This window comes from Atractosteus spatula, chromosome 2 (assembly GCF_055471065.1).
Source record: "Atractosteus spatula isolate fAtrSpa1 chromosome 2, fAtrSpa1.hap1, whole genome shotgun sequence".
Lineage (NCBI taxonomy): Eukaryota > Metazoa > Chordata > Actinopteri > Semionotiformes > Lepisosteidae > Atractosteus > Atractosteus spatula.
This window is the reverse complement of record NC_142707.1, coordinates 5,639,661-5,664,605: the sequence shown is the minus strand read 5'-3', so window position 1 is coordinate 5,664,605 and position 24,945 is coordinate 5,639,661. Positions and strand designations below refer to the sequence as shown.

Sequence of the window (24,945 nt, the reverse complement as noted above, 5' to 3'; positions counted from 1 at the left end):
GTTTTTCGTGCTGAACACTCAACCTCCACTGTCAGACTGCCCACGTAGAAGTTCTTCGGTTATCCTACTGGCCTCACTGTAACCCCCAACACGACCCTTCCTGAAAGAACATTTGCTTAGTTAACACCCACCGCCACGTAGGCTAGAGTCCAGCTTGTAAAAATGAACTAAACTTTACCACTCATATAAGCTTTTCGAGACCGTAAAAAGAAGCTCCACAAAACAGTTCACAATATAAAGTTTTATTTAGATTTAAAAGGAAAAATAGAAAATAGTCATAATATATTAGAAATTCAGTTAATACCCTGATATTCTTTATAAACACCAATTCTCAACAGAGGAATGAATATACATGGAAGATCTATAAAACATTTCAGAAACTAAACAGACTGTTTTCTTTCCAATGTATTTCATCACTAGAATGAAAAATAAACTGTTGACCCAGATCAAATAACCCAGTACACATTTTCAAGGTCTTATAAATCATTGGTTAAACAGCACACTCTTCATAAGCAGAAACATGCTCTACAATTCAGGTAGTTTCAGACTCAGATTTGGTTCAGAACCTGGAAGTAAACATGCACAGGTACATTAAGGAAAAAATCAACTCTCGAGTTTTTAATCTAAGTTTTAAATCAGAATAATTACGAAGTTGTCCAACGCACAGTCCATTTGGGGTGAAGCCAGACTTGGACAAGTGACAAGTGAACATTCTTCCTCCACTAAGCATTTTACTATTGTTTTAAAATCAGCTGAATTAGACAGAACCCCCCTGTGGGGCCTCAGAAACAGTAATCCAGCTGTAGTTGGAATATCTTTGATTAACTCTCTAATGTGTTTTTGGTTGTGACAATATGCACATTATCATTGCTACTTGTGCAGACATACATTTAAAAAAAAATTAAAAAAAGACATCTGTGCTCATTTCAGGCTGTCACAGGCTGAATACTCCCAGCAAATATTAATTTATGGTGGGCTACACATACTAAAGTATAAAAACAAATGTGCTTTTCCATGCTGTCAAACTATTCCTATAAAAAAGGCTGTCTCAAAACACACTGGAAAGGCGTCAGAGGTGGGGAGCATGTGAATGTCATGTTCAGTGCTTTATCAGTGGGTTTTCCACCACAGCGTGACCTGGACGTGCTCTCCGACACACCCTGGAACTGGGAGCAAGAAACCTTTTCAGAAGAACAGTGAGTTAGCATGACAAACCTTCAACATAAACCAGCTGAATCACATGAGCATACAGGACAGAACAGGAAAAAGCATGATTGTACTTCAAGGCACAGGATTTGAATGTGAGCAATGGGCATTTCCATAATTTAGATATTATGCGTCTCTCTACTGCCATGATCTCTCTTAGGTTTCTGCTGAGGTCTGAAATGCTTTTTAATACTTCAAAGGCCCTTTATCTGTAACCCACGTGCATCCTACATGATTTAAGTGCATGCGGGAATCAAATTACTTTCTACATACACACACAACGGTGATATTCCAAAAAACATACTTTTGCAGCAGTGTACAAACTGCTCAACATAAAACCCACATTAGAACCATCTTATGCTTTACACAGATTTTCAGACATGTTTCTTGGGGCAATGCCTCGAATATCCTTACAGCAAACACACAGGCAATCAAACACTGGGCCACATTACCCAAGCAAAGTAGATCAGATCACATGGCACTCTGTTAAAGTAAGAATTAATGCATACTTCCTAAATAATATTTAATAAATGTCTACTAATTGGAAAACCAAGACCCCTGGAGAGGCAGGTTCAATGAATTCTTGCACAGTGTTCAAAACTAGGGAGACCTGGTTAGTTTAAGTCCTACTGAGCCTTCCAATGTTTTATTTAGGCCATAAAGTACATGGAGGCACACCATAGGACAGTAATTACTATAACAGTTGTTGCCGCTGAAAAAAACAGCATATTAAAACTTCAGTAAGCAAATAAAAATCAAACCTTTCTGCAAAGTTGAGAGACTTTGTTGTTAAAAGTCTTTTAACTGGAAGTACTCTGCACTTCCTCTTTGACACAATATTACTTCTCTGAACACTTTCAAGCTTTAACCCTTAATTATAGGAGGTACTCAAGCTTTCATCAATGAATCCAACAGATATGATTTAGTGAACAACAGGCCACCTCACCCCCTGATGGTGTTGAACTAGTTGGATAACTGGGCAGCAGTACAGTGCAGTGCTTTTAAAGTAGGCTTAACCACACCTTCAAATCATTTATCGACTTAATCTGGATTTTTGATATACTGTATAGCTCAATATCATATAGAAGGCTATATACATAGATTATAAACTTCAAGTAGCAGCTTATAGTAAGCAGAAAATCAGAAGGCTCTGTTCTATGCGATACCCAAACAATTTTAAATAGTAGTGACTGACAAAACATCTAGCCAGCTTCTTGGATAAACTTGCAAAAATCAGATGTTAAGCCAAGTAAAGATGTGTCCATTGTGAGCAAAGTAAGGCACTGAGATGGTCAGGATTAGGGGACTCTGGCTGTTACAGAGCTTTTCCCTCACTGTGATGTAGACCCAAATAGTATATTGCAGTATTGCATGTTATTTTTTGGATAGTTACAAGACAATCTTTTGCCAGACTGAGAGGCTGTGATTGACAAGACAAAAACAAGGCAAATTTACTAACCTCATCACAAAAATTAAATAAGTATTACTTGCAAAAAAAATTAAAATGTTCTTGTTTGCTTCATGTTCCTAGTGTTATTCAGCAACTGTGTTTAAAGTTTACATATACAATGCTATATGACCACACCTCTACCTCTAAAAAATACCTAAAGGGCAAAAAAAGTACAAAATTAAGAAAGACATGTTCAAGTTTCAAAAGATAAATCCCATCTCTATACGCAACATAATTAACAGTACAATATGAAAGACTGCAAGATTTTAAATGTGCTACTGAAATATTCCTTGTATTTAAGCAGATATAAACTGCAGATTTGTTAGGTTGCAAAATTGTACCCTGTAGTAAACCCGATTCCTTGTTTTTTTCTTGTACTTGATTTGGTTTGTAATTAATGTAATGGATAAAATCTTAATCTTCAATATCATGTACTTTGTAGTGTGAACCATTTGCTTTTTAATTTGAAAATTCTCCCATTAACAACAGCTACATACATCTAAGAAGTCCCATGCTAGAAAGCTACACAGGTCTAGAGGCTGGAAAAACACCCCAAGTTCTTCAGAGATAATAGATATCAGGAAGAATATAGTATGTCCCTGATATTTATGCAACGCCCGCCTGCTTTCCCAAGTCTATTACAAGGCCTTCTTGGATGAACTCATGGCCAGGAGGATGCTGGGCTTCTCCTCTATGACGCGCACCAGCAGGAGATCAATGTACTCCTCCAGCTCCAAGATCTTGGAATCCTTCTTGGACATCTCTTCTTGTTGCTTCACTACCAGTGTGATCAGTTCCTCCTGGGTGAGCTGGGAATAGGGACCACTGCCAGAACGCTCTATTAACTAGAAGGAAGAGAGAAGAACATCAAACTCCAATCTGCTCCACACCCAAGGAGCTGCACGGCACTTATACCTGAAATTAGGTCAAATGTATATTTCAAAATTAACACAGAAGTCTACACCTGAATCAGCTACTATAGTGGCTCTCCCAAAGGAAATGGTAGGCCCCCAAAATACCAAGACAAACTTCTCTCACTGTATTTTTGGACATAATTGATGTATCATCCTTGATATGATCCTGTAAACTAAACCCTGGAAAGAGGCTTCAATTAAGTGAGCCATTCAGTGGCCTGTCTGTTTCACCTTTTAAATTATAGTCTTATAAACAGACTACCACCTTAGGTTTAACCACTGCCATATGTGAGCTTCTAGTCTTTTAGAACTAGCCTTGCATTACACCTAGTCTTCTTTCACCTGCTTAATGCCAAGACTGTTTTGCCCAGAGTTCCAGAGCTTGGAAAGCTGCAAATCAAGCTTTGATCCAGGAAAGAGTAGGAGTTTGTGTGTTGTGTGTTTGGAATGCGCTGAATGTCTAGTTGACAGTAAGTCCGTGACCCTGCAATCCACATCCTTTAAAAAACTAAGCAGTCTGGTGGAGGAGCCTATTTTAAAGTAGAGGAACAGTATTTTTTAGTTAAGTTTGCCTTTGTACATATAACACCTTTATCAAAATGGAACTCCCCCAATAAATAAGTAGGGAGTGAGGGAGGAACAAAATCTCATTGATAAGCTACATTACAATAAGGTTACTATAGGAAAGAGGCTATTCTGTACAATACAGGCATAAAGAGAGAAGAATCCGATGTATCCTGTTTATGCCTCTGGGCAAACCAAAATGCACTTCCTACTTAGATATGCAACCTGAAATAATAAATGTACCTTTGTCCTTGCAATTTCCCGACCTCCCAGAAGCTTCGGGTCTCGTTCCAAGGGAGCAGAAGAGAGCTGCTGAGTGTCCTGCGAGTTCATGGGCTTCACTGGGTGAGGCCTGTGAAAAAGACAGTGGCATGTATAAACTGTATGAAGCCACAGGAAGTATACAGGGAACTCCATTTATAAGTACAGTGAAAGGAAATTTTATCTCAGCGGAGCTTTGTCCTGTGCAAAGAGAAATGCACTATTCTACATAACCCAGGAAACATGATTATTCCATTTCAAGGAATAAATCATTATACCTGTATGTATAAACTTTGTGGTTTATACACAAAATTAATAGTATTAATTTTGATCATATAATGAAACGTAAAATCTATACTTGAAAACTAAATATTAGGCGCAGGTCTTCACATCTCAGGTGTTACACTTCTCCATAATTTGCAGTTAAAATGGGATAAACTGATGCCAGATGGGTGATCCTGCCCATTAACCAAGTGAAGTTTTATTCTAACTTTTCAAAATGCCAATTTTATACTTTATTTTTAGCAGTGTTTTTTTCAGTTCCAATGTAAATTGTCCCAAATTGTGAATTATTTTGATTCACAAGTTTTAAGAACAACCACTAGCTCATCAGGGATTCCCTGCCGAGTTTGATTGCTTTTTTTTCTAAAGCCGTTCACCTCAATTCCACCTAATCAAACTCAATCACAATGAATAACACAGCCAAAAAAGTTATTTCAAAAATAGAAAATCTAAATAACAAATGATCTTTCCTCAGACTACAGCAGAAACATGTTTATTATCCATGGGTAACATCTACCTCACAACTGTACACGTGATTACTTTAGATAGAAGTTATTAACAGAAAACCTCAATCAACAGACTGATAGTGTGATATGCCTGAAAACAGGGGCCGTGAGCACTGAAGGTATAAATGATTAAATTGACCCATTATTTATTCATTACTTTCCTCATTGAATTACTAATTTAGCCACGTCTGCATGGTGTTTGATTACTACTGATTGTTTTAGATATTTTGTAGGGCTTTTAAAAGCACAGGGAGATCATGCTTTAATACAAGACAGAGCAAGGTCAGTAAGAGCGCTCATTATAGTGAAAAGAATATGAGCTAACACTGAGCTGTTGGCTCAGATTACTGCTAATGTCACTATTAAGATTTATTAACTTTATAGGAAAAAAACTGAAGTATTTATGGATTCTGAAAACAAAAAATTGTGGAGAATATTACATTTCACAGAGGTACATTTAAGAGGCGAGTATTGCCTGTTTTAAAGTACACAGAGCTGTGGTCATTTGAAGTTAAAAAGGTGATCACACTGCTGTCATGATCAATACATCAGCTAAAGCAATATCTTAAAAGGAAATAAAGGAATAGAACAGCAACTTGTGGACACAGTAATACAGTATTAGCCAAGAGCAAGTACTGGAGAAAAACGGCCATCTAATCCAAAAACTGACGACCGCTATATTTCACTCAATACCCTCTCTAAAGTAAAGGTGTCCAGATCCAGTCAAAGGTTTCAGGGCATTTTTTTTTTTTTTTGCTCAATGTCACTTGATAGCTAAAGTGGAATAAGTATCACCTTTACCTGGAAATCTTGAGTAGCTTCCTAAAGAAATGAAAGACTTGAGGATCTCATTCACATAAACCTGCCTTGGGACTCACACAGCACTGGACTGTATAACCTAGCCCCGACTGTCCATTCTTGACTGCAGCTTTTTCTACACCACTAATGCAAGAGCTATTTTAGTGACTGCTGTCTGCATACCATATTTTCAATACAGCGGTGATTCCTTGTCTGTTATCAAATCCAATTAAATCAGCAGATATTAAAGGCTGTTCATGAACATGAACAGTTTGTCCTGTATGGGCAGCGGTGGCTAGTTATAGTGGGCGAATCGGGGAATCAGAAAGCAAGAGTATGTCACCGAAATGTGGGCATCTGAGAACTTCATCATCACCCTTTTTTCTTAGATAAACCACTTACAGATACCAACTGCACAAGCTATTGAATGCTAAAGTACATCTAGGTACCAAAATACACAAGAAGTAGATTTTTTTAGGCAGGTTACCGATTCATAAATTCTAAAATTTTGCAGTCCTTTAAATTTCTTACTTCTATACACCTTTTATATTGTTTCACTTTTTGAGATTTGCAGCTGGAGCTACATAGATGCATTATGTATGACAATCCTGCAGGGGATTTCCCCAGCAGATGCCATACTAAATTCCTTCCATATTCTTCCCAGCCACCAGCTTGGAGAAACTGTATCTACCAGACTGTCTTAAAATAAAAATTTACTGAACACAGAAGTAATACAAAGATTCATTCAAGAAAAGTATGCAAGAAGAGTAGCAGGAAAAAGGTACTAACATTTTATTTGACATTAACAGTCTACTAACCCTGAACTTGAGAACATTTTGTTCTGTATGGGCTGCAGTAGATAATCATAATGTGCACATCAGGGAAACAGACAGCAAGAAGAGTGCGTCTGAGAAGAACCAGATATGATCTAACATTTTATCTGACAGCCGACACCCCTACCTAAAATGCCAGCTTTACAGTCTCCCCCCACAACATGGCCACAATACCCCAGTGCAAAACACCATGCTTGACCACAGATCCACCACGTGGTTCCTCAGCACTCCTTCCAGCAGCGAGCTGAGCGTCTGTGAGCGTAAAGCATGTATATCTCCTGCGAGAGAAAGATCAGGGCTCACCTGCGCTGTGTCGAGGCTGTCCCGCCCCCTACCGCACTGCTGCTCTGTGCTGCGATTGGCTGTGCCTCCGAGGGCGAAACCCAGGCACGCAGCAGCATCTTCCCTCCAGCGCCAACAGGCTGTGGGGAGCTCTCGGAGATCTCCATCTTCTGGGGAAGGGGAGAAGGGGGCGAAATGGAGAGGGAGCTGCTGGGGGGCTGGGGAGAGTTGGTGGAAAAGGAGTCTTCCTCTAACTCATGCTCCTTACTCTGTGACGCGGCCTTCCCTGTACTAATCAAACTCTCCTGTTTCTTTTGCCTTTTTGTCCCCGTTGAGCTCAGCTCAAGGTCCTGGTCCTTTTGAGCCAACTGTTGCTGAGGATTTTGTTCAGGCTTTTTTTCAGTTTTCAGGAAGCCTCCTTTTGTAGGTGGAGGCAGCGGCGCCTGTTTTTTCTTGGGTGAAACAGCACCTGAAATGGGACTAGTATCATTTGGACTTTTTTCCACCTGTTTCTCCTCTTCAGGGGATGCTTTGTGCTCATTTTTAAGCACTCTCCCTTCTAAATTATTTGGGAGAGTGTCACTTGTGGCTTTCCCTGAAACTGGCTGCTCTCTGGGATAGGGGAAGGTCTCACTTGTGTGTTTTTTAAAGGTCAGGCTTTCAGATGACTCCTTCTTCGTTTTTGGGTCCCACAGTTTATCATTTTCCTCAAATGTCAGTACTAATTCTTGGGAATTTGTTCCCTTCAATCTCTGCTGTTCAGCACTAAACATGCTTGTTCTGCTGCAATCCCGCTCAGTTACAGATGGAATGCTGTCAATCTTTTCCTCTAATGGAGGTGTTTTTCTATAATTCTCCTCAACACGGTCATCTTTCAACATGGCAACATTCTTCGGATGTATATCAGCAAGCGCTGGTTTTAATACTTTGGTATCTTTTCCTTCATATATAGTATTTCTTGAAAATACTGCATCTGTGCTCCCTTCTGCGAGCCCATCCCTTGACCCACTGTCACTGACATTTGGCTTGGCTTTAACAGGAGGAGCCTCTTTAAGCTTCCTCTCAGATGGTTCCTGCTTAGAACTGTAAGACAAATATACTGGCTTTTCCTTTGACCTGTCATCTGGTGGAGCTGAAAACACTGTGTTTTTTCCTCCCTTGATCTTTTCTCCTAATACTTTGCTGGCAAATTTGTTCAACGTGTCTTGATCAGGACGTCCCTCATTAACTTTTCCACTTTTGGAAGAGGAAGATGGATTGTTGCTCACTCCCAATCTTCTCCAGGTGACAGATGCCATCAACTCAGGGTTATACTCATTTGGTCCGTCTTCCACCTTTATATCCACAGCTTCTGGCTCATCCTGGTGTGCTGGCAACTGAGGATTGTCCACACTAATCTCAGGGCTATCCACGCTCATCTCCCCTTTCCCAAGCACAGGAGGAAGGTCCAGATTTCGAGAGTCCATCTCGGCCACAATTTTGTCCCACTGGATTTGGCCCTTAACGCCATGTTTTTTCTTCGTGAACAGAGAGTCATAGTCTGGAGGGGAGCGGGCAGGTGGTTTGAGGGGCTCGTTTGTCATCTCCACCTCGGAGATAGGAAGTAAAAACCCACTTTTGGTAGCAGTTTTAAGGGTGAGAGACCTGGGAGCGGGTTTCGGCTTGATGGGCTCTGGACAGTCAGTTCCAGTCTTGGTAGGCATGGGAGTAGGCGAGGGGGATATGGATTTGGGCCGTGGGTCCTCTTTCTTAGGTGAAGCTGTGTACCCTGGTGCAGGGCTCTTCTCATCAGATGAGCCAACTTCAACAAGATTCTCGGTACTGCCACTGGAGGAGTCCCTGGAGCCCTTTCTGGCTCGGGATGGGGCGAAGGAGGTGTGCAGGCTGGCAAAAATGTCAGGTGATTCAGATGGTAGGTTATCAATAGGAGAGCTGGGGGGGTAGGGAGGGGGAGGTTTGGCAGGGGATTTAGTGTGGTGGTCAGCATAGGCAGGAGGAGAGGGTAGCCTGCCTTTATTGGTTTCAGCCTTCGGAGACACGACCAATCTGCAAAGAAGCAAAGAGGGGGGAAAAAAAAAAGAGGCCTACAGGTCAGTGCCCTTATACAGTGCTCTCTCTGAGCCCCCTTTAGGCCTGACTCCCACTAGTACTCAGATCCCCCGTGTTGATAAAATGCAGCTAACTGGATTTGCAGAGGGTATGCAGTGGTCCCTACGAATGATAAAACACCCAGGCCAACACAGCCACAGCAAGGCTATACTTATGAATGGATCTGTATGGTGAGTTCAGCCTGATGCCACAAATGCAAAAGGCAAAAGTAGTTATTATATTTAGACAGAAAAAGGTGTGGAATTTTGAAAATGTTAATAAAACAACTGTAGCCATACCCTGTTATTTTGCTGCTTTACAGTTGGCACATGGGTATCAAAAAAAGCACAGAATGGCAGGTAAATCTATAACACGAGATCTTCTAAAGGGGTTCAACTGCTGTGGTTGTGGAGAGATCGACAAATTCAATCTATCAATCAATTTTTAATATATAAAGCACTTTTTCATGCTAAGCACAATCTCAAAGCACTAAGTGATGGCTGATGAGATTTCAGAGAGTTTCAAGTCACTCCCTGGAGGAACTGAAGCAGAAGATAAAGAATTTCATCTGCCAGCTCAAGAGGTTAAGACAGGTTTATTGAAATCCACTGATGACTGTGCATGCCTGCATTTGTCACTTTACAAGTTATTACACTGACAGGCAGTCAGATATGCAAATAAAAAAAAAACATGCGTGGGAAACTGAAGAAAGCCCTAATTCTGAATAGTTGCAAACAGTCCCTGAACTTATAGCCAATTTCTGACATTCTACTGCATTCTGAAATTGTAGTGGAAATTCCCCCAAGTTTAATTGCTATAATAAGATTCTCTGCTGAAGGAAGATTTAAGAAAATGATACCATAGCCAATAACACACCAGGGACATTAATTCCATCTTTGTGATTGATTAACAAATAAAAGCTTTCCAACTCTTTGTGGAGCATTAGTGAGAAACATAAGCCTGTTTGTTCCGACTATGTTGCAGGTGAAATTAAAATGTGCTACCCCAGCCAATAATAACCTGTTCAACTAGAAAGCTGCAGGAGGAAGAGGACCAGTACCCCATCAATTATTGTTAATATATATATGAAATGTCACCCACAAAATAATTTGATCAGTGTTTTTTACACTGTAAGAACCACTGCATTTACCCTACATCACTAAGTAAAATTAAAAAAACCATGCTTCAGACAGTAGACTGATAATAAAGCTACTTAGTAAATTGTGTATTGTCAGCCACAACAATGCTCCATCATCTTTTCTGTTTCCTATACTCATTGCAACGGGTCATGCAGAGTAATTTACTCACATTTGTGAGGAAGCCACAGACTGGCTTGTTTTGTGTCGAGGAATATTTACAATTATATCCCAGTGTGCTTCCTGTATTACTGTTCCCGCAGAGGAAACAATGTCATGGTCTCCAAGTAATGGTCACTTTAAAATGAGTAATTCATGTTTATGTTCATATATTGAGCATCTATCAAATTTATGATTGTATAGCAGAGTAGCTATTCTTGTTTCACCAATTTAGAAAAAAAGTGTGCTCACTATCACCAATCAGATTTTGTATTTCATGGTCTCTTCTGGAAAAAATGCAATTGCATTTCATGATTAGATTTCCAGCAGGACTCTGCATTTCTTTCTGTTGCCCCAAGACACAAGCTTGGAATCCTTGCATTGAAAGTAATTACTGCTCACACTAGGATTGTGTGGATCCAGCAATAAAGGCAACAACGAGGTCAGAAACTATGATAGAGACTGTTAGAAGAGCCTGTCTGTAGTAAAACATATTTACAGTTCTCAGACTCTCTTTTTCCTAATCATGGTAACGTGTCATCCCACTACACGACTAACTGGAGAACATATCAAATGCATGACTTAAATACATGCTTGTATGAACACCTTGCATACACCAAAAATGTGTAACTGCCATTGTCAATTTCGTACAGAAAATTAAATACTACCTCCTTTGTTTCCAATCAAGCACAGAAATTGTGATTCTTTTTTTTCTCAGGTATGGATAAATTCACTATGAGGGTACAATAATTTTTTCCAGTTAACCTAAATATTAACTAAGGTCCACTTATATTATCCAAGTCTGTATATAAAATCACTTCAATTTTCACAGGGCAGCATGGTTAATTGTAGTGTATTTATAAGAAGACCTATTATATAAGGACACGATCTCCTTATCCAATTCTTCTCAATGATCAGAAGATACAAAGCAAGAGATGCGTTCTTATGTAACTGACAGCGGAGTTCAAACGTTTCTGCAGCCTTCAATAGAATCTGGAGTTCAAGTTGTTTGCCTTTACAGCTGCAGGTCTCCTTCAATGTTAGAATACAGTACTGGTAAGAAACCATAAGAAAGCAAAAACCAAACCCAGAAAGCGCCCACACCTTCCGTTTTAAAGAGCTGAATCCCAAACCACTGCCCATTTAGCACCATTACTTTTCTATAAGAAAGAGAAGATAATTCCTCCCCCCCCCAATACCACCATTACTTCAGTTCACACATTATAGGTTCTTTAACGGCCTGCATCAGTATAAATAAAGTGGAAGAGCAGTAATCAAGACATCTATCCCTGGACCACGATGTTTCACCTCCTGCACAGTGTCCCCATGGACCAGACGGAGATATTGGATTTTGAAATGGGAACCACAGGGAAGAGTGCCACCTGCTGACTTACCACCACCACTAGCCGCAGCAATATGGGAGTTCCAAAGTTCATCACAAATAACAGAAAAACAGGGAAAATCCCCATGTAACAAAATCAATGCTGAAAGAGCCACCAAGGACTCCTAAATTAACACTCTTTAAGACTCATGGCACAACATGAACGTGATCCAGCGATGTTCACCCACCATGCACTAGGTGAAGCCAGATCTGATTGACCAAATTAGGCCGAGAAGAGGCACAGGCCATTTTCCAATGCCTTAACAAAATATTCTGACAAATTCTTTTAATTTAATACTGCATTTGTCATGATGCATAGAAGATAGAAGTCACTTGGGTTAACTTTCAGGTGCAATAGGGCTTTTCATGTCCTTGCCAATGAGTCTTTTCATTCTTCAGTGCCTGCTCTTAAGTGTAATGTAACTAAAATAAAATTAGCAGTAGTGCACTCTAACCTCACAGTGACAATCTATAAGACTGAAGTTAATTCGTCATTAACTGACTCACAATCTGAAGTCAGACACACTTTAATCACTTTTAAACTTCTTTTTTGAAGAAGAATAGAGTCAGGAGTCCAGGGCAGTTGTCCTTAATCTGTTAGACTCTTGCAAATCCTAAAAGTGATCCCATGTAAATGGAATTTCATTCCTTTATGGGCTGGCTCTCCTACATGTTCCATCTCAAGGAAGGAAAATACTAATATTTTAGGGATGCAGTCAAATCACAGATCAACAAAAAATTTGACATTTGTACACTATGATTCTGTGAAAAAGATGTGTACTACGGATTCAGCCTATAATAAAATAGTAGTAAAATGCAAAAACCCTGCAATATCATAGAGTTTCAAGGGACAACACAGATATGTGCTAGTGGTAAGAAGCATAGGTGTTTTAGGTGCCAGTCCTGTGTCTTTAAGGGTAATGCCAGTAGCTGATCAACCTCCTTCCACCTGCAAAAGCATATTCCAACAAGCAGATCACCAGTTAGTTCACATCACAGAGAGTTAGAGAAGAAAGGAAGAGGCTCATGTCATCTTGCCCCCCCATTGTCAGCAAAGCAGTACAGTTAACGTTTTTTATTATTTAGTTGTGCATTTGTCAAGATGGGTACTAGATGGTTTGAATATCAGAAAGGGGGCAATTGGGTTATATGCCAGGTGTAACAGGGGTCCAATGTGCCACTACTTTATGCATATCTAAAGAAGATCCATTTCTGTTGCTCATAAGAACTTGTGGCTGCCTTGTCAAAAACACCACACTGGATGGTAATTTAATGCAAAATACCCCCCCTCTTATTTGTGCCATGCCTTTTAGGCAAGATTGGAAATTAAGATATTTTGCACCATCTAGCACCCTACAGATAAATCTTTGGTAAGCAAATGGAAAGTGTTAGTAATCATCTATATTAATCATTATTGGTTAATAAACCTCTCACTATAAACCTCTTTATGTACTCCAGTGCCTTCATTAACCACTCTCTCAGACAGTGCAGAAAATACAAAAAGCACTGTGACTGCAGCAGATGAAATGTTCGACTTTACCTTACATTAGAAAATTTACATTCTCTTTACATGCCTATCAGAGCTGATTCGCAGAATAACGCTGACTTATCTGGAGCTTTTTATGGGTCACTGACCTGGGCTTGACCGCAGACACCTTGGCAGAACGGCCAGGGAAGGCCGTGTTGGCAGAGCTGGGGCTCCTCACCCCATGTTGGAATTCAGTCATCTCCTCAAAGGGGTTGGAAGCCTCTAGCTTCAGGGGGCTCTCTTCTGAAAGATTGGAGGATGACCTCTCAGATAGTGTAGTATTGTTGAACGGCTTGTGGGGGGACTCAGGCAGGGGCACCTCCACAAACTCATTTGAGGTCTGCCTGGGAGCGGGTTTAGGCTTATCACCCTCCCGGAGTGAAGCGGGAGGACTCTCGGGGTCTTCCTTCTTTCCGATGTCCTTCTTCCACTTCACCATGTTAAGCAGGGAGGAGGACTTTTCACTCTTCTTGGCCTCCTCCTGTTGTTTCAGCTCCTCGGCCTTCCTGGCCTCCTCTAGCTTCTTCCTCTCCAGCTCCTCTTGCCGACTCCGTTCTTCGCTGAGTCTCCTGGCCTCTGCCTTCCGTTTCTCCTCAGCTAACCGGTTTTCCTCCTCTTGTCTCCGTTGCTGCTCTTGCGGGGCTCTCTCCTGGGATTCGACCCGGTATGAAGGGATGCCAAAGCCCTTGAGGGAGTCCGCAGAAGAGCCGGAGTCCTGCCTCTCCGTCACCCTGCGCAGGTCCTCAACGGAACCCTGCCCGGAGCTGTTCAGGCTCTGATTGGATCCTGTCAGGGATGTCTTAGGACCCTCGGGCTCTTCGGTGTACACATGCCTGCCATTGATGCACAGGTTGCTCTGTTCCGCACTGTTCCGTTTGGAGCGCTCGCCCAGCAGGGAGAGGGGGTCTCGGGATTTCGATTCGTTGCTGCCAGTGCGCTTGTGGGCAAGGAACTTGAATTTTTTCTTTACTGCAAGAACAAAAAAGAGAAAGGTCCAAGAACTCAACAAAAGAACTCTCATGCTGCTATTAAATGTTAACCTCCCATTCTTCTATCAAAACAATTGGAGCAAGCGGCAAGTTTACCTGACAACCACCCACAAAACACTGCTGGGAAAGGCTTACTTTGGGTCTTTGTTTCGGAAAAAGCAAGAGTTTCGAAAGAGTAAAAGGGAAAGAAAAAGGAATGGAATTTTGTGAATGGGAAAATTGGTCCTAGCTCTGAACACAGTCGTCATGCAAGTTGGTTTCTCATTGAAATAGGTACAGCACTCTTGGCCGTCCTTGCTGGGAAGAAGAGTCATACCTTCAGGAGAGTCGATGTTGAGGCCAGAGGACCGGCTGCTGGTGAGTGAAGAGTTCTTCTCGGGGAGAGACTCCAGCGTGGACATGGACTGGGAGACGTTACGCTGCAGGTTGGACTTCGAGGTGAAGAGGGACTTCAGCTTGGACTTCTTCTTGGTGCCGGGGGAATCAGCTGAGCCCTCACCCTCGCTGTCCGTGAGCACCTGAGTGACAGAGGGCACGATGGCGGAGGCCGAGTCAGAGAAGCCATCCTTCTTCTTGCCACGGATCTTGTCCTTGAGTTTGCCAATGCGAGACCGGGGCTTGTCTTTTGCAGACAGGTCAAACATGCTGGCTGTCATGTTGTTCCTCTTGAACTGGATGTCCACCTCCACCTCCCCACGCTCCTTCTCCTTCTTGCCCTCTTTTGACTGCAGTTTGAACCACCTGTGGAAGGACAGAGGCACAGGCTGCATAAGAGAAACTGGGCAAGCTTAGTGGTTAAAAAGGCTGTCTGACCACCTTCGCAAAATTTCAAAACTAATAAAACAATCATTGTTTCCTTTTTCAAAGATCCCATAGTGCTGTACAATTACTGATCAGAACCCACAAGAATACCTCAGCAAACAGTATACAAGCTAAATATTGGAAATACAAGTACTACCAACATGTACATACATAAAAAGATCCCCATCAGTAGTGTTACCAAACACCAATAATTGCAATTTGGTAAAGTAATAAGTTATACAACAATTTTGAAACAATGAAAGTTCTGCTAAAATTCCCTTTTCCGATAATTACTACAAAACTATTATCATACCCTCCCAAGGCTTTCTTTATTTAAGAATTTTTAAATAAAGCTATTTTCTGGCACCAAGGCAACAACCAACAGCAATAAACTCAGTACTAAATAAAGCACATGGTAATTAAATCAGATTAATTAAATTAAAAGACAGACTAAACAGAAGTAGGGACTGCATGGCTTACAAAGAGTCAACGCATGATGCTTTCAAGAAAAAGAAAAAGGGGCATGCTAGTTTTTTCAATAAAAAATAAGGACAATGAAAAGGTAATGACTCATCTCTGGTAAGGACCAAACACTCTTGAATAGGAATTCAAGAAATTAAATAGAAATGGACAGCAAAAATATATACCGCATAGGCCCTGATAAATATTTGTAGACAAAAGATCACAAACCTTTTCAAGTTGAAGGAAAAAAAACATTACTTTTTTTTCCCCACAGATTAAGTTACTGGATTGATTGATTGAGAGTTACAGAGATCAAACTAAAAGGCTGTGGCTTTCCACGAATGGTTTTCAAGCCCTCTTCTAAACAGGAGTTTAAATAGTTTTTAGGAGCATCATCTTTTTCTACAAGCCTCTATTGCAAAGTCACAAGCCAGTGATACAAAAATATGTGGGCACGACTTTACAGCAAATGTCAGGGGAAACTAAAATGGGTGAAACAGGTGAGCTGTAGGAATGCTCTGTAACATGTTGTAAAGCCCTTAATCATTTAACCTTTTTTATGCCGTCTTACATTTTAAGAAAATTATTGTTGTGTAAATAACCTTAATGAAATATTTTATTGTATTTGCCATATCTTCCCTTTACTGGTCAATAGTTATCAGTACACAGCTAATGCAAATTAAAACCTTATAACGTTATATTGACACTGATATTTTAATGAAGATTTTCAGTACAACTGGACCTAATTCATAACATCTTAAATAATAACTGGAATAGGTGTGCAGAAGGATTAAATATCTCAACAGCTTATAGATCAGGCTTTTACAGGTATGACTTTCTTGCAGACTGATCTTGGCTTTTTCATGTCTCATGCAGATTACTAGTTACACTACACCTTTAAGCCTGTGCTCCAAAAAACATCACACTAAGCCTGGAATCCACTTACCAGTAATGAATGATTAGTTCATTCCAAAGCCTGTTGGTAATTTAATGCTACTTGGGAGATAACACAGCCATACAATTACTGCTATTGTGTGAAACCACAAGGAAACAACTACAAATGGCACTTTCAAAATATGTGAAAGGCAGGAGTATTCTGTTGTTTATGAGATTCATTAGTTCATTTCTGCTTATTTTGCTGGGAGTACTTTCAGATACAAAAACTTTGGCATTTGCGTTATTCCATGTGGGAGCTGTATTCTGTACTAGGCTACAGATAACAGGAATATGACAAGTGATTAGTAGATCAGCTTGTTTCATACTGAAGATCACATTGTATTTGTCAAATACTGAGTGCACAGTCTAGCAGAAACAACCTAGTTTATTTAAACACGCATTTGGAAAAAAATATTAAAATTCATCAAGAGCATTTTTCCCCATGGTATGTAATGTTCTGCCCTCTTTAATAAAAGACTGCTTTAGCACAAACCTATTTACTGTTGAGGTACTTCCCACAAATTTTTCAATAGCAACTGGAAAAGAGGAACAGCTAAAAGGTCCCAGTCCTAACAGATTCAGATATGGCTCAATTCCATGACCAACACCAAACATAGCAAACATTCTTTGCCTATCACATCTGTCTGGAAACCCTAGACTCCATATTTCAACAGAACACACTGCGAGGTTAGAATGCCTTCTACCGTAAACTAAAAAAAAATATTGACAGGGAATGTTTACTGCTTTTGGGAGTTTCTTCCTTGTTGGATGGCATCAAGGATATTTTATAGCAAAGTTTTAAACAGACACTTAGACCTCTGGCAGGTTCTTAAGTTATAACAGCTGATTGGAAACAATGCACAAGGAAATGCAAGTGAAATACTCTACATTATGTTCCTTTAAATCTACAGCATTAACACTATTTTAGCAAAGGTCACATTCTCAGCAGGGAGGTGACACGTTTTGGCAAAGAATTAGACATATTTGGCTGTGAAGAACTGAGATCTGGATTGCAGAGAGGGCACGTACTTAAAACAGTGCTTGATGTATCAATCTTAATGGCACCTTTCACAGGGAACTGTCTCACTTCCCCGACACCTGATCAGGCTACAGCAAAAAGGCTTTCACGTCAAGCAGCTGACCGGACAGGTGCAGCAGGTTTACCAAGTCAAATTAAATGGAGTGAAACCTATGTAAAAAAAGCAAACAAAACATTCAGAGAGCACAGAATTACAAAACACTGGGTTTCTGAGAAAATATATTACCACACACAGCTTGACACTAATTTTGTCAACTTCAATCTGACAAAAGCAACTTAAATGTTCAGATTTGACCTCTGGAGGTTCAAGAACATTTTTCATTTAAATACGAAAAACTATTTCTATTTCCTGTCAAGGATTCTATCAGGGGAGAGCATAACAATTTTGTATACATTATTCATAAGACAACATCACGATCATTCAAACTAGGTATAAAAAGAAACCAAAGCAAAGATTAGAACCTCAATTCAGAAATGTCCTTTATCATGCCCTGATAAAATCTGGACACATTCTAAGGAGGCACTTTTCCTGTTCATTTTCTAATGACCTTTCAAACATTTTTGTAAGCCTACCATGTTGTTTAATTGAAATGGCTTTCACTTCATGATGTGACAGAGTTTGCCTAATGGATGACGCTGCAGAATAGTTACTACAGCAACTTCAGTGTTTAACACACTGGAATGCAACGGTTGCCCCCCTTCACCCCAGCAGCAAGTACTGCACCTTTACATACAACTAACAACTGCACATTTACATACAACATAACTAAGGAATAAAGGACATTTTAAAACACTGAAAATGTGAGACGGCGCTGTTTCTCTCTCTGTAACTTACTATACATTAATTTTCCACACACAATGGGCAAGCATTTCTGCAACAGACCTCTCCATCCTAATTATTGACATGACATCAACCCTGGCTGGGACCACATTATAAACCACAGAAATTAAAATAATTACTATAGCATTCAAAACACTTGAGTCTTTGAATTAAAATAGGCTTCCATTTTGTATTTATGGGGAGGACTGGCAGCAGAGATAACACTCCTTATGATTCAAGATTAAACCTTGAAACATGCCTTGTGACTTTTAAATTACTTGTCAACGTTTCCTCTGTATTTCACCATCAGAAACTGGACCCTCACAGCAGCAGATGATTTCACTACGACACGTGAAGGGAGAAAGGAACAGGTGGTGGTGAGCAATTACAGTAATTACAGATTCCAGAACAATTTAATGTTCCTGCATTTCCTTTTTGTGCAAGTATCCTCCATTTAAAACTAAGCACAGCAGTGTCAGTACAATCAGGTGACCCCCATGACTGCATTTTTGCTGTACTGCGTTTGTATTATCTACGTCAGCTCAAAAGTCAGACTACATCTCCTCTGATTCGCCTCACCTGCCCAAATTGGCATTCCTCCAGAAAAAGAAGTCAGTATGTCTGCTTTGTATACATTGCGGATGATGTCAAAATTCTCAGCTTGAAGAATGAAGGTCAAATCAAGGGAGCTGTATTCCTTCATGGTAACAAAAGACCTGCAGGGCTGAAATAACCATTACATTGCTACGTGATGCAAAAATTGCTTTTTCAAAAGTTACACGTTATGTACGGCACATGATTGCAAAAATATCCCACATGACGCAGAGAGGCATTCAGACGGAGGAAAGTTAAATGTCAACCTAGCTGTGTTTTTAAATACAAAGAGCCTCTCCCAGGCGTTGGCCTACCCTGCCCACAGTGACAGTGCCTTGGGGGCTCAGGCCATCCTGGCACCTTACACACGCAGGTAGCATCAAAGACGGCTTTGAGCACAGAGCAAAAAACTATTAGCAGATCTGCAGACCAGTCATTACAGAAATAACCAACATGTTGCTGTACATGTTTAAAAAGGATTCAACTCTAACAATAATGGAAGTAGCCCCAGCTATTACATTGTTGTTGTTGCTAGGTTATTTCGTGAATGACATACAATGCCCTCGCCACCCAGCATGGGTTTAATCTGACAAGAGGAAGCTTGTGGGCACGTTGTTAGTGAGCTGACACAGTGAAAATGTCATTTGAATGCCCTTCTCTGTGCCAGGGACAACAAATGACCAGATGAGGTGTTCACCTTATTTCAATGAACAGATGGAAAAACCCTGAATGCAGGAGCTCCTTTTTGTTGTTGACAGCAGGGTCTGTGCCAGACACCAGAGACAGGAGGAGACAGGAAATGAATATCGCGGGACTGGCACAGCAGAAGAGGAATGCGAATATCACTGTTTTGTCAGGCTGTGCATTTGGCATCGTCCTTACCCAGGAGCCATGGTATAGCAGGGTGGGACTACACTCCCTGCTGTTTCATCAGACCCTGCAATACAGAGTGCAGAGCACACACATGTCCAAAACAATCAGGTATCTTCCTCCCTGCCTTCTTCTGATACCTGATTGTTTTGGACATGTGTGTGCTCTGCACTCTGTATTGCAGGGCCTGGCATATTCTATTCTATCATTACATTTCTGTGAAGCCTCGTGCACATAGAGCAACACCGTTTCCTTGAGTTTTCTGGATGCTTCAGTAACCCCAGATACAACAAATATTCCTTATCCCTCATTAATATTTGGATCTGCTTTGAGAAACTTTTAAAAAAAAAACCTCCTTTTGGGGGTAAGACATAGCCACTAACCATGTCAAAAGTCATGGACAGCTATTACATATATCAGAGGGGGGAGGCGTTTATCACGCATGTATTTGTTCAGTTTTGCCATTTACTCTCATTTGGCAGATAATCTAAAGGAAGGATGACACTGTCACAGAAAGAGTCAGAAATCCAGGCAATAGGCCAAAAAGTGCACAATAAGGGAGTGGGCAGACATTATTGTATACATTTGTGCATAAATACAGAAACCAGTATCCAAGATAAAAGGTGACATGCAGTACAGGCGAATTCCAGGAATTCCTTGGTAACAGTTTGTTCTGCTTTAAAAGAAGCCATTTGCAAGTAAGCAGTCAGCCTTGGAGCTTAATGAGCCTTCTCCTACTGACTGATGGAGCAACTGAGCAAGAAACATTGTTACAGTACGTAACAAGGTGCCAACCAGGACCAATAGAGCTGGCCTGGAAAATGTCCACTCCTTACTGCCTTCATTATCGAGCTTGAGGAGTTCTGGAGAAGACTGACGATGTCAGTTTCAAATTCAAACTTCTCCAAATTCCTGTTATACCAAAAACCAATTTGTTCACAAAACCAAACCTTGTGACAATGAATGACCCAGCAACTCATGTTAAAATAAGAACAACTAGTCTGCTTTTCCACCGATACTGACATAATGAGTAATACTGAGGTCAAGAATTGGCAATACACTCAAATCACACCCACTGAGGAAGATATTTTCACAACGTGCATTTTTCCATTAGACTCACAGTCTAGGAACAAGTTTAAGGAGGAGAAATACACACCATTAATATAAAGAAATGCTTTGAAGGTAAAAAAAATGTAATAGTCTGAATAAGAGGAGATGCTATCTCCATATGCAGAGTAAGGCCAACTGCATTAACGGAGGGAACAATAATTGCTGATAAAAATGAAGGAGAAAAAAGTAGAATCCATATTTATAACAGTAGGTCTATTTCAGACTTCGAATGGAAATGTGGTACTACATTAAAACAACAAAATATTCCATCAGCTAGACTGGGGTCTGAGGTCACAGGCCACTCCCCACCATCTGCAGAGACAAACACACCATTTTCCGCAGCAATTCTGATGTTTCAATTCATGATGTCTGCCATTTTGGTACTTAGCAGTTAACTGACACATAGGATCTCAGCCAGCCATTTAGTGAAAAATAAGGTTGATATCAGGGCATTGGCTTCAACAACATGGCTGCCTAGCTGCTGCCATTCTCTCACAATATCTTCGTGGGAGTAGCTGATCACCAGCACCAAGACCAAAACGCTTTAACATTTAATGCTAGTCCCCAAGTCGTTTCTTTGGCATTGTCATGGGTTCATCCCCCCAAAACAGGACTGGGTGGAAAAAGGTTTAAAAACTTTACAATGCAAATAGAGCAGGAGTAATGGGTGTAGAAAACAATCATACAACAGTGAGCGATAAGGAAGTATTCGCACTAGGTGAGGACTCTAGCTTCTGTAGCTTGTCAAGTCATTGTCATGCCACTGAGTACTGTCGAAACTATAATTAGATTAAAAGAGGTGGGGGCCCTTTTCCAATTACTGGTAATTAACACAATAAAAGTGGGCCTCCCCTCTGTTTATATATGCCTTTTCAAATATTCATAGCTCTTCCACCCACCCACCCCCACTTAAGATGACCTTTCTTGGAAGGAAGGCTAATGTCTGATGGCACAGTTTAGGAATGTGCAAGGAACATTTCTAAGAACTGCTCAAAAGCTCCATAGATTCCTGAGGCACACCACAGTACTGTGCATGCTACAATTGAGAATTTAAGAAAAGACAAGCAAAACAGCAAGGATTATGAACACTAACATTGATTTAAAATCATATATCCTCTCACGTATGGCGGCATAAAAACAAATTCTTAAAGAATTCTATTTTTGCATTATACAATTTACCTTCACTAACAACTACAAGGTTTAACTTCTTTTAAATAAATAACATACTCATGGACAGCCAGGTTCAATTTAACAGGTACATACTACTTTCAGTTGGAAAACTGAAATCAAGCCAATTCCTCAACCTAAAATCTTTAAACTAATTAAATAAATCTTATACTTATGTATTCTGAAAAGGGCTAACAAATTCCTTTTACTCATGAGTTCTCAAAGTAAGTACAACTTGCTTTTCTTTTGGGATACAAAAGAAAGGTCTTTCGCCATAGGGGAACAGACATCTCTTCTTGACTTTACACATTTCTATTTCCCAGAAAGTGAGGAGGGATGCTTCAGGACTTAAGGCAAGTAACTGGAAAAAAAACCTACAGCAGTTAAAGTTCTTTGAAATGTGAAGAGAGACCAGTTGTGAGAACAAAGGTCAAAAGGGTTTTCTATACCAGACAGATACCAACTTTTTGTATGGGCTTGGCAGACAACAGAAAGGAGAGAAAAAAAATCAGGCTGTTTTCCATGCTCTGGAAGCACGGAGTTCAACACCCCAGCAAGATGCCCTTGTCGACATGGAGAAGAGGGCAAGCGTTTCAGATTTGATCTAAGAATTCAGGAGACGCTTCTTTAGGCTGGCTAGACCAGCAGGAACACCTGAACCGAAACAGTCTGGAGACTTACTCAGTCCTGTTGCGGTTTTTATTCTCCTGCAGCTCCACAAGGTTGATGACCGCCTGCCCCAGGAACTGGTCCAGCCCCACCAGAGCCCGGTGCATGATGACGATGTACAGGGTGCATCGTTGCTCGTTGCCCTGGTGGAACATGGGCAAGTCGAAGGTGGCTTCCTCCTTCCACACCGGCATCGGCGATTTCTCCACCACCGAGGTGGAGTACTTCTCCTTGGCCAGCTGGATAATGGCGTAGGCGTCGTTGGTGCCATTCTTGCCCTTGGCTTTGAGGTTCCTGGCCTGGAGCACCGTCACCTGCACGGTGGTGGGGTACCACTGCTGGCTCTGCTCCGCCAGAGACATGGCCCGTGTCGGGGTCGGGCGGACGAAACCTGTCGCTAGAAAAGGCCTGGGCTGAACGGAGGGCACTTCAAAGGGAACTGTCCTGAGTTTCTAGGTATCGCCGTGTCCGTGCCAAAGCGAGCTCCTCCTCACTCTCGTTATTTCACAACCCTTTGCCACTCCTAGAAAAACGCGATAACGTTAGCTGTAGTGTTTTGAAAACACGACGAACTGGAATGCTTAATGTTGAAATTCCTCAGCAACACCAATGACGTGACCTTATCACACACACTTCTCCTTGGAGCAGTTTACGTACAAGTTACTATCTAAAAATATGTTGAATATTTTATCGCTCTCTCAACTTGAATATTTTTTAACGTACTGTACGCCACACCGCGCACTTGTTCAGCACCGCACTGACCGACTCGTCTATTTTTCTGCGTTTTGTCGTGCAAAGCCCAAATGTACTTTTCACTAGCGCGTTGCTATAAGCGAATTTTTAAAGCCCGAAATTTCTTTTTGTGAACTTTTTCCTAACAAACAGCATTACCTTCGAAGGAAATTATTCGGGGTCGTCTTTTTCTTTTCCTGGGAAAGTCTATACTCGTCATAAACACATTCGTGGTAATAACACTTGTTCTGTAACAGTTGCTACACGATATATATGTCCAGCCTCCGCAACTGCTGCCTGTAACCCGCTTCGCATCCACGTTCGTTCTTGTAAATAGGATTTATTAATTAAACCTTTTTTTTTCTTTACCGAAACTGCTACCTTAAGCAAACTCAGGTCATCAGTCCACAGCTGCTAAATTTACCATGTGTACGGCTTATTCAACGAGAGTCGTTTCATCGATAGTTACCAGTCGCTGCCCACAACATTTCATTAGAAAGCAGGTCTTTTCATTCCGGCCTTAAAAAAAATATATTGACATTTTTATAATACCAGCTCCTTTCAGTTATCGCATTTCCCCTTAGTTTCAGTAATTCGAGTGCTACCTCTTGTTTTATTAACTCACAGTCAATACTAAACTTCCTCCTTCATCACGCACCGCCTCGACCTTGCCCCGTCCATCTGCCCAATACGAAGTTGCTTATTGGCCAATTACCGATCAGTCAAACCTTTTCCTTCTGCGATTGGTGGAAATGCTCTACAACAGGTTGCTATTGTCCGGAGCAGGTAAAGATTAGGGATCAAATTGCTCGGCAACAGGCATTACGTCATTGTAACACGATGACCTGCGTGTTTAAAAGCGAAGTTCCATTCGGATTTAAAGAAATGTGTAAAAAAAACTGAAGTGATAAGTTCGCACAAACATAATTGTTAAAGAGATTAAACACGATGACAAGCATTACGGTACAGGTAAAGCGTGGATGTAAATCTCTAAATTATAATCTGCATTGAAATTATATAAATAATCATAAATACTGTTAGGAAAATATAGAGAAATATGTCAACGTTTCATTTCGAAGCGTATTTGCTTAGGAAACAGGCTTGCTTGTAAAATGAGTTGGCTTATTATCGGTTTCATCGCTGTATTCAAGCAGCAAAAAACTACAGGTGGAAAAACTAAGGTTGCTACTGGAAGAGGTGTTAGTAGGGCCAGTAGGGGGCGCTCACTCTGCGGTCTGTGTGGGCCCTAACATTCCAGTATAGTAGTTCAGGTGAACAGAGCTCGCTGTATCACCTGTACGTACACATCCAACACCACACTCATTCAAGGCCCCTGAGGACAATTCCGGATCACCCAGATGGCATCTT

The 24,945-nt window shown here is 40.8% G+C and overlaps 1 protein-coding gene across 5 annotated transcripts; it reads right to left on the bottom strand.

The window, feature by feature from the left end:
* Positions 1-226: 226 nt before the first annotated feature.
* Positions 227-24,229, bottom strand: rab11fip1a (RAB11 family interacting protein 1 (class I) a). Of its 5 annotated transcripts, none has more exons than XM_088927091.1 (7): positions 23,737-24,229; positions 22,858-23,368; positions 14,694-15,118; positions 13,496-14,357; positions 7,118-9,142; positions 4,378-4,486; positions 227-3,501 (listed from the first exon to the last, which is right to left on the bottom strand). In XM_088927091.1, the coding sequence occupies exons 2-7, from the start codon at positions 23,205-23,207 to the stop codon at positions 3,295-3,297; spliced, it is 3,978 nt and encodes a 1,325-aa protein (XP_088783217.1). In that variant the 5' UTR covers positions 23,208-23,368; positions 23,737-24,229; the 3' UTR covers positions 227-3,294. The 5 variants fall into 5 exon arrangements, with proteins under 5 accessions (XP_088783217.1, XP_088783242.1, XP_088783225.1 ...); XM_088927116.1 differs by having other exon boundaries at positions 24,203-24,221; XM_088927099.1 differs by having other exon boundaries at positions 24,002-24,195.
* Between the last annotated feature and the right edge of the window lie 716 nt (positions 24,230-24,945).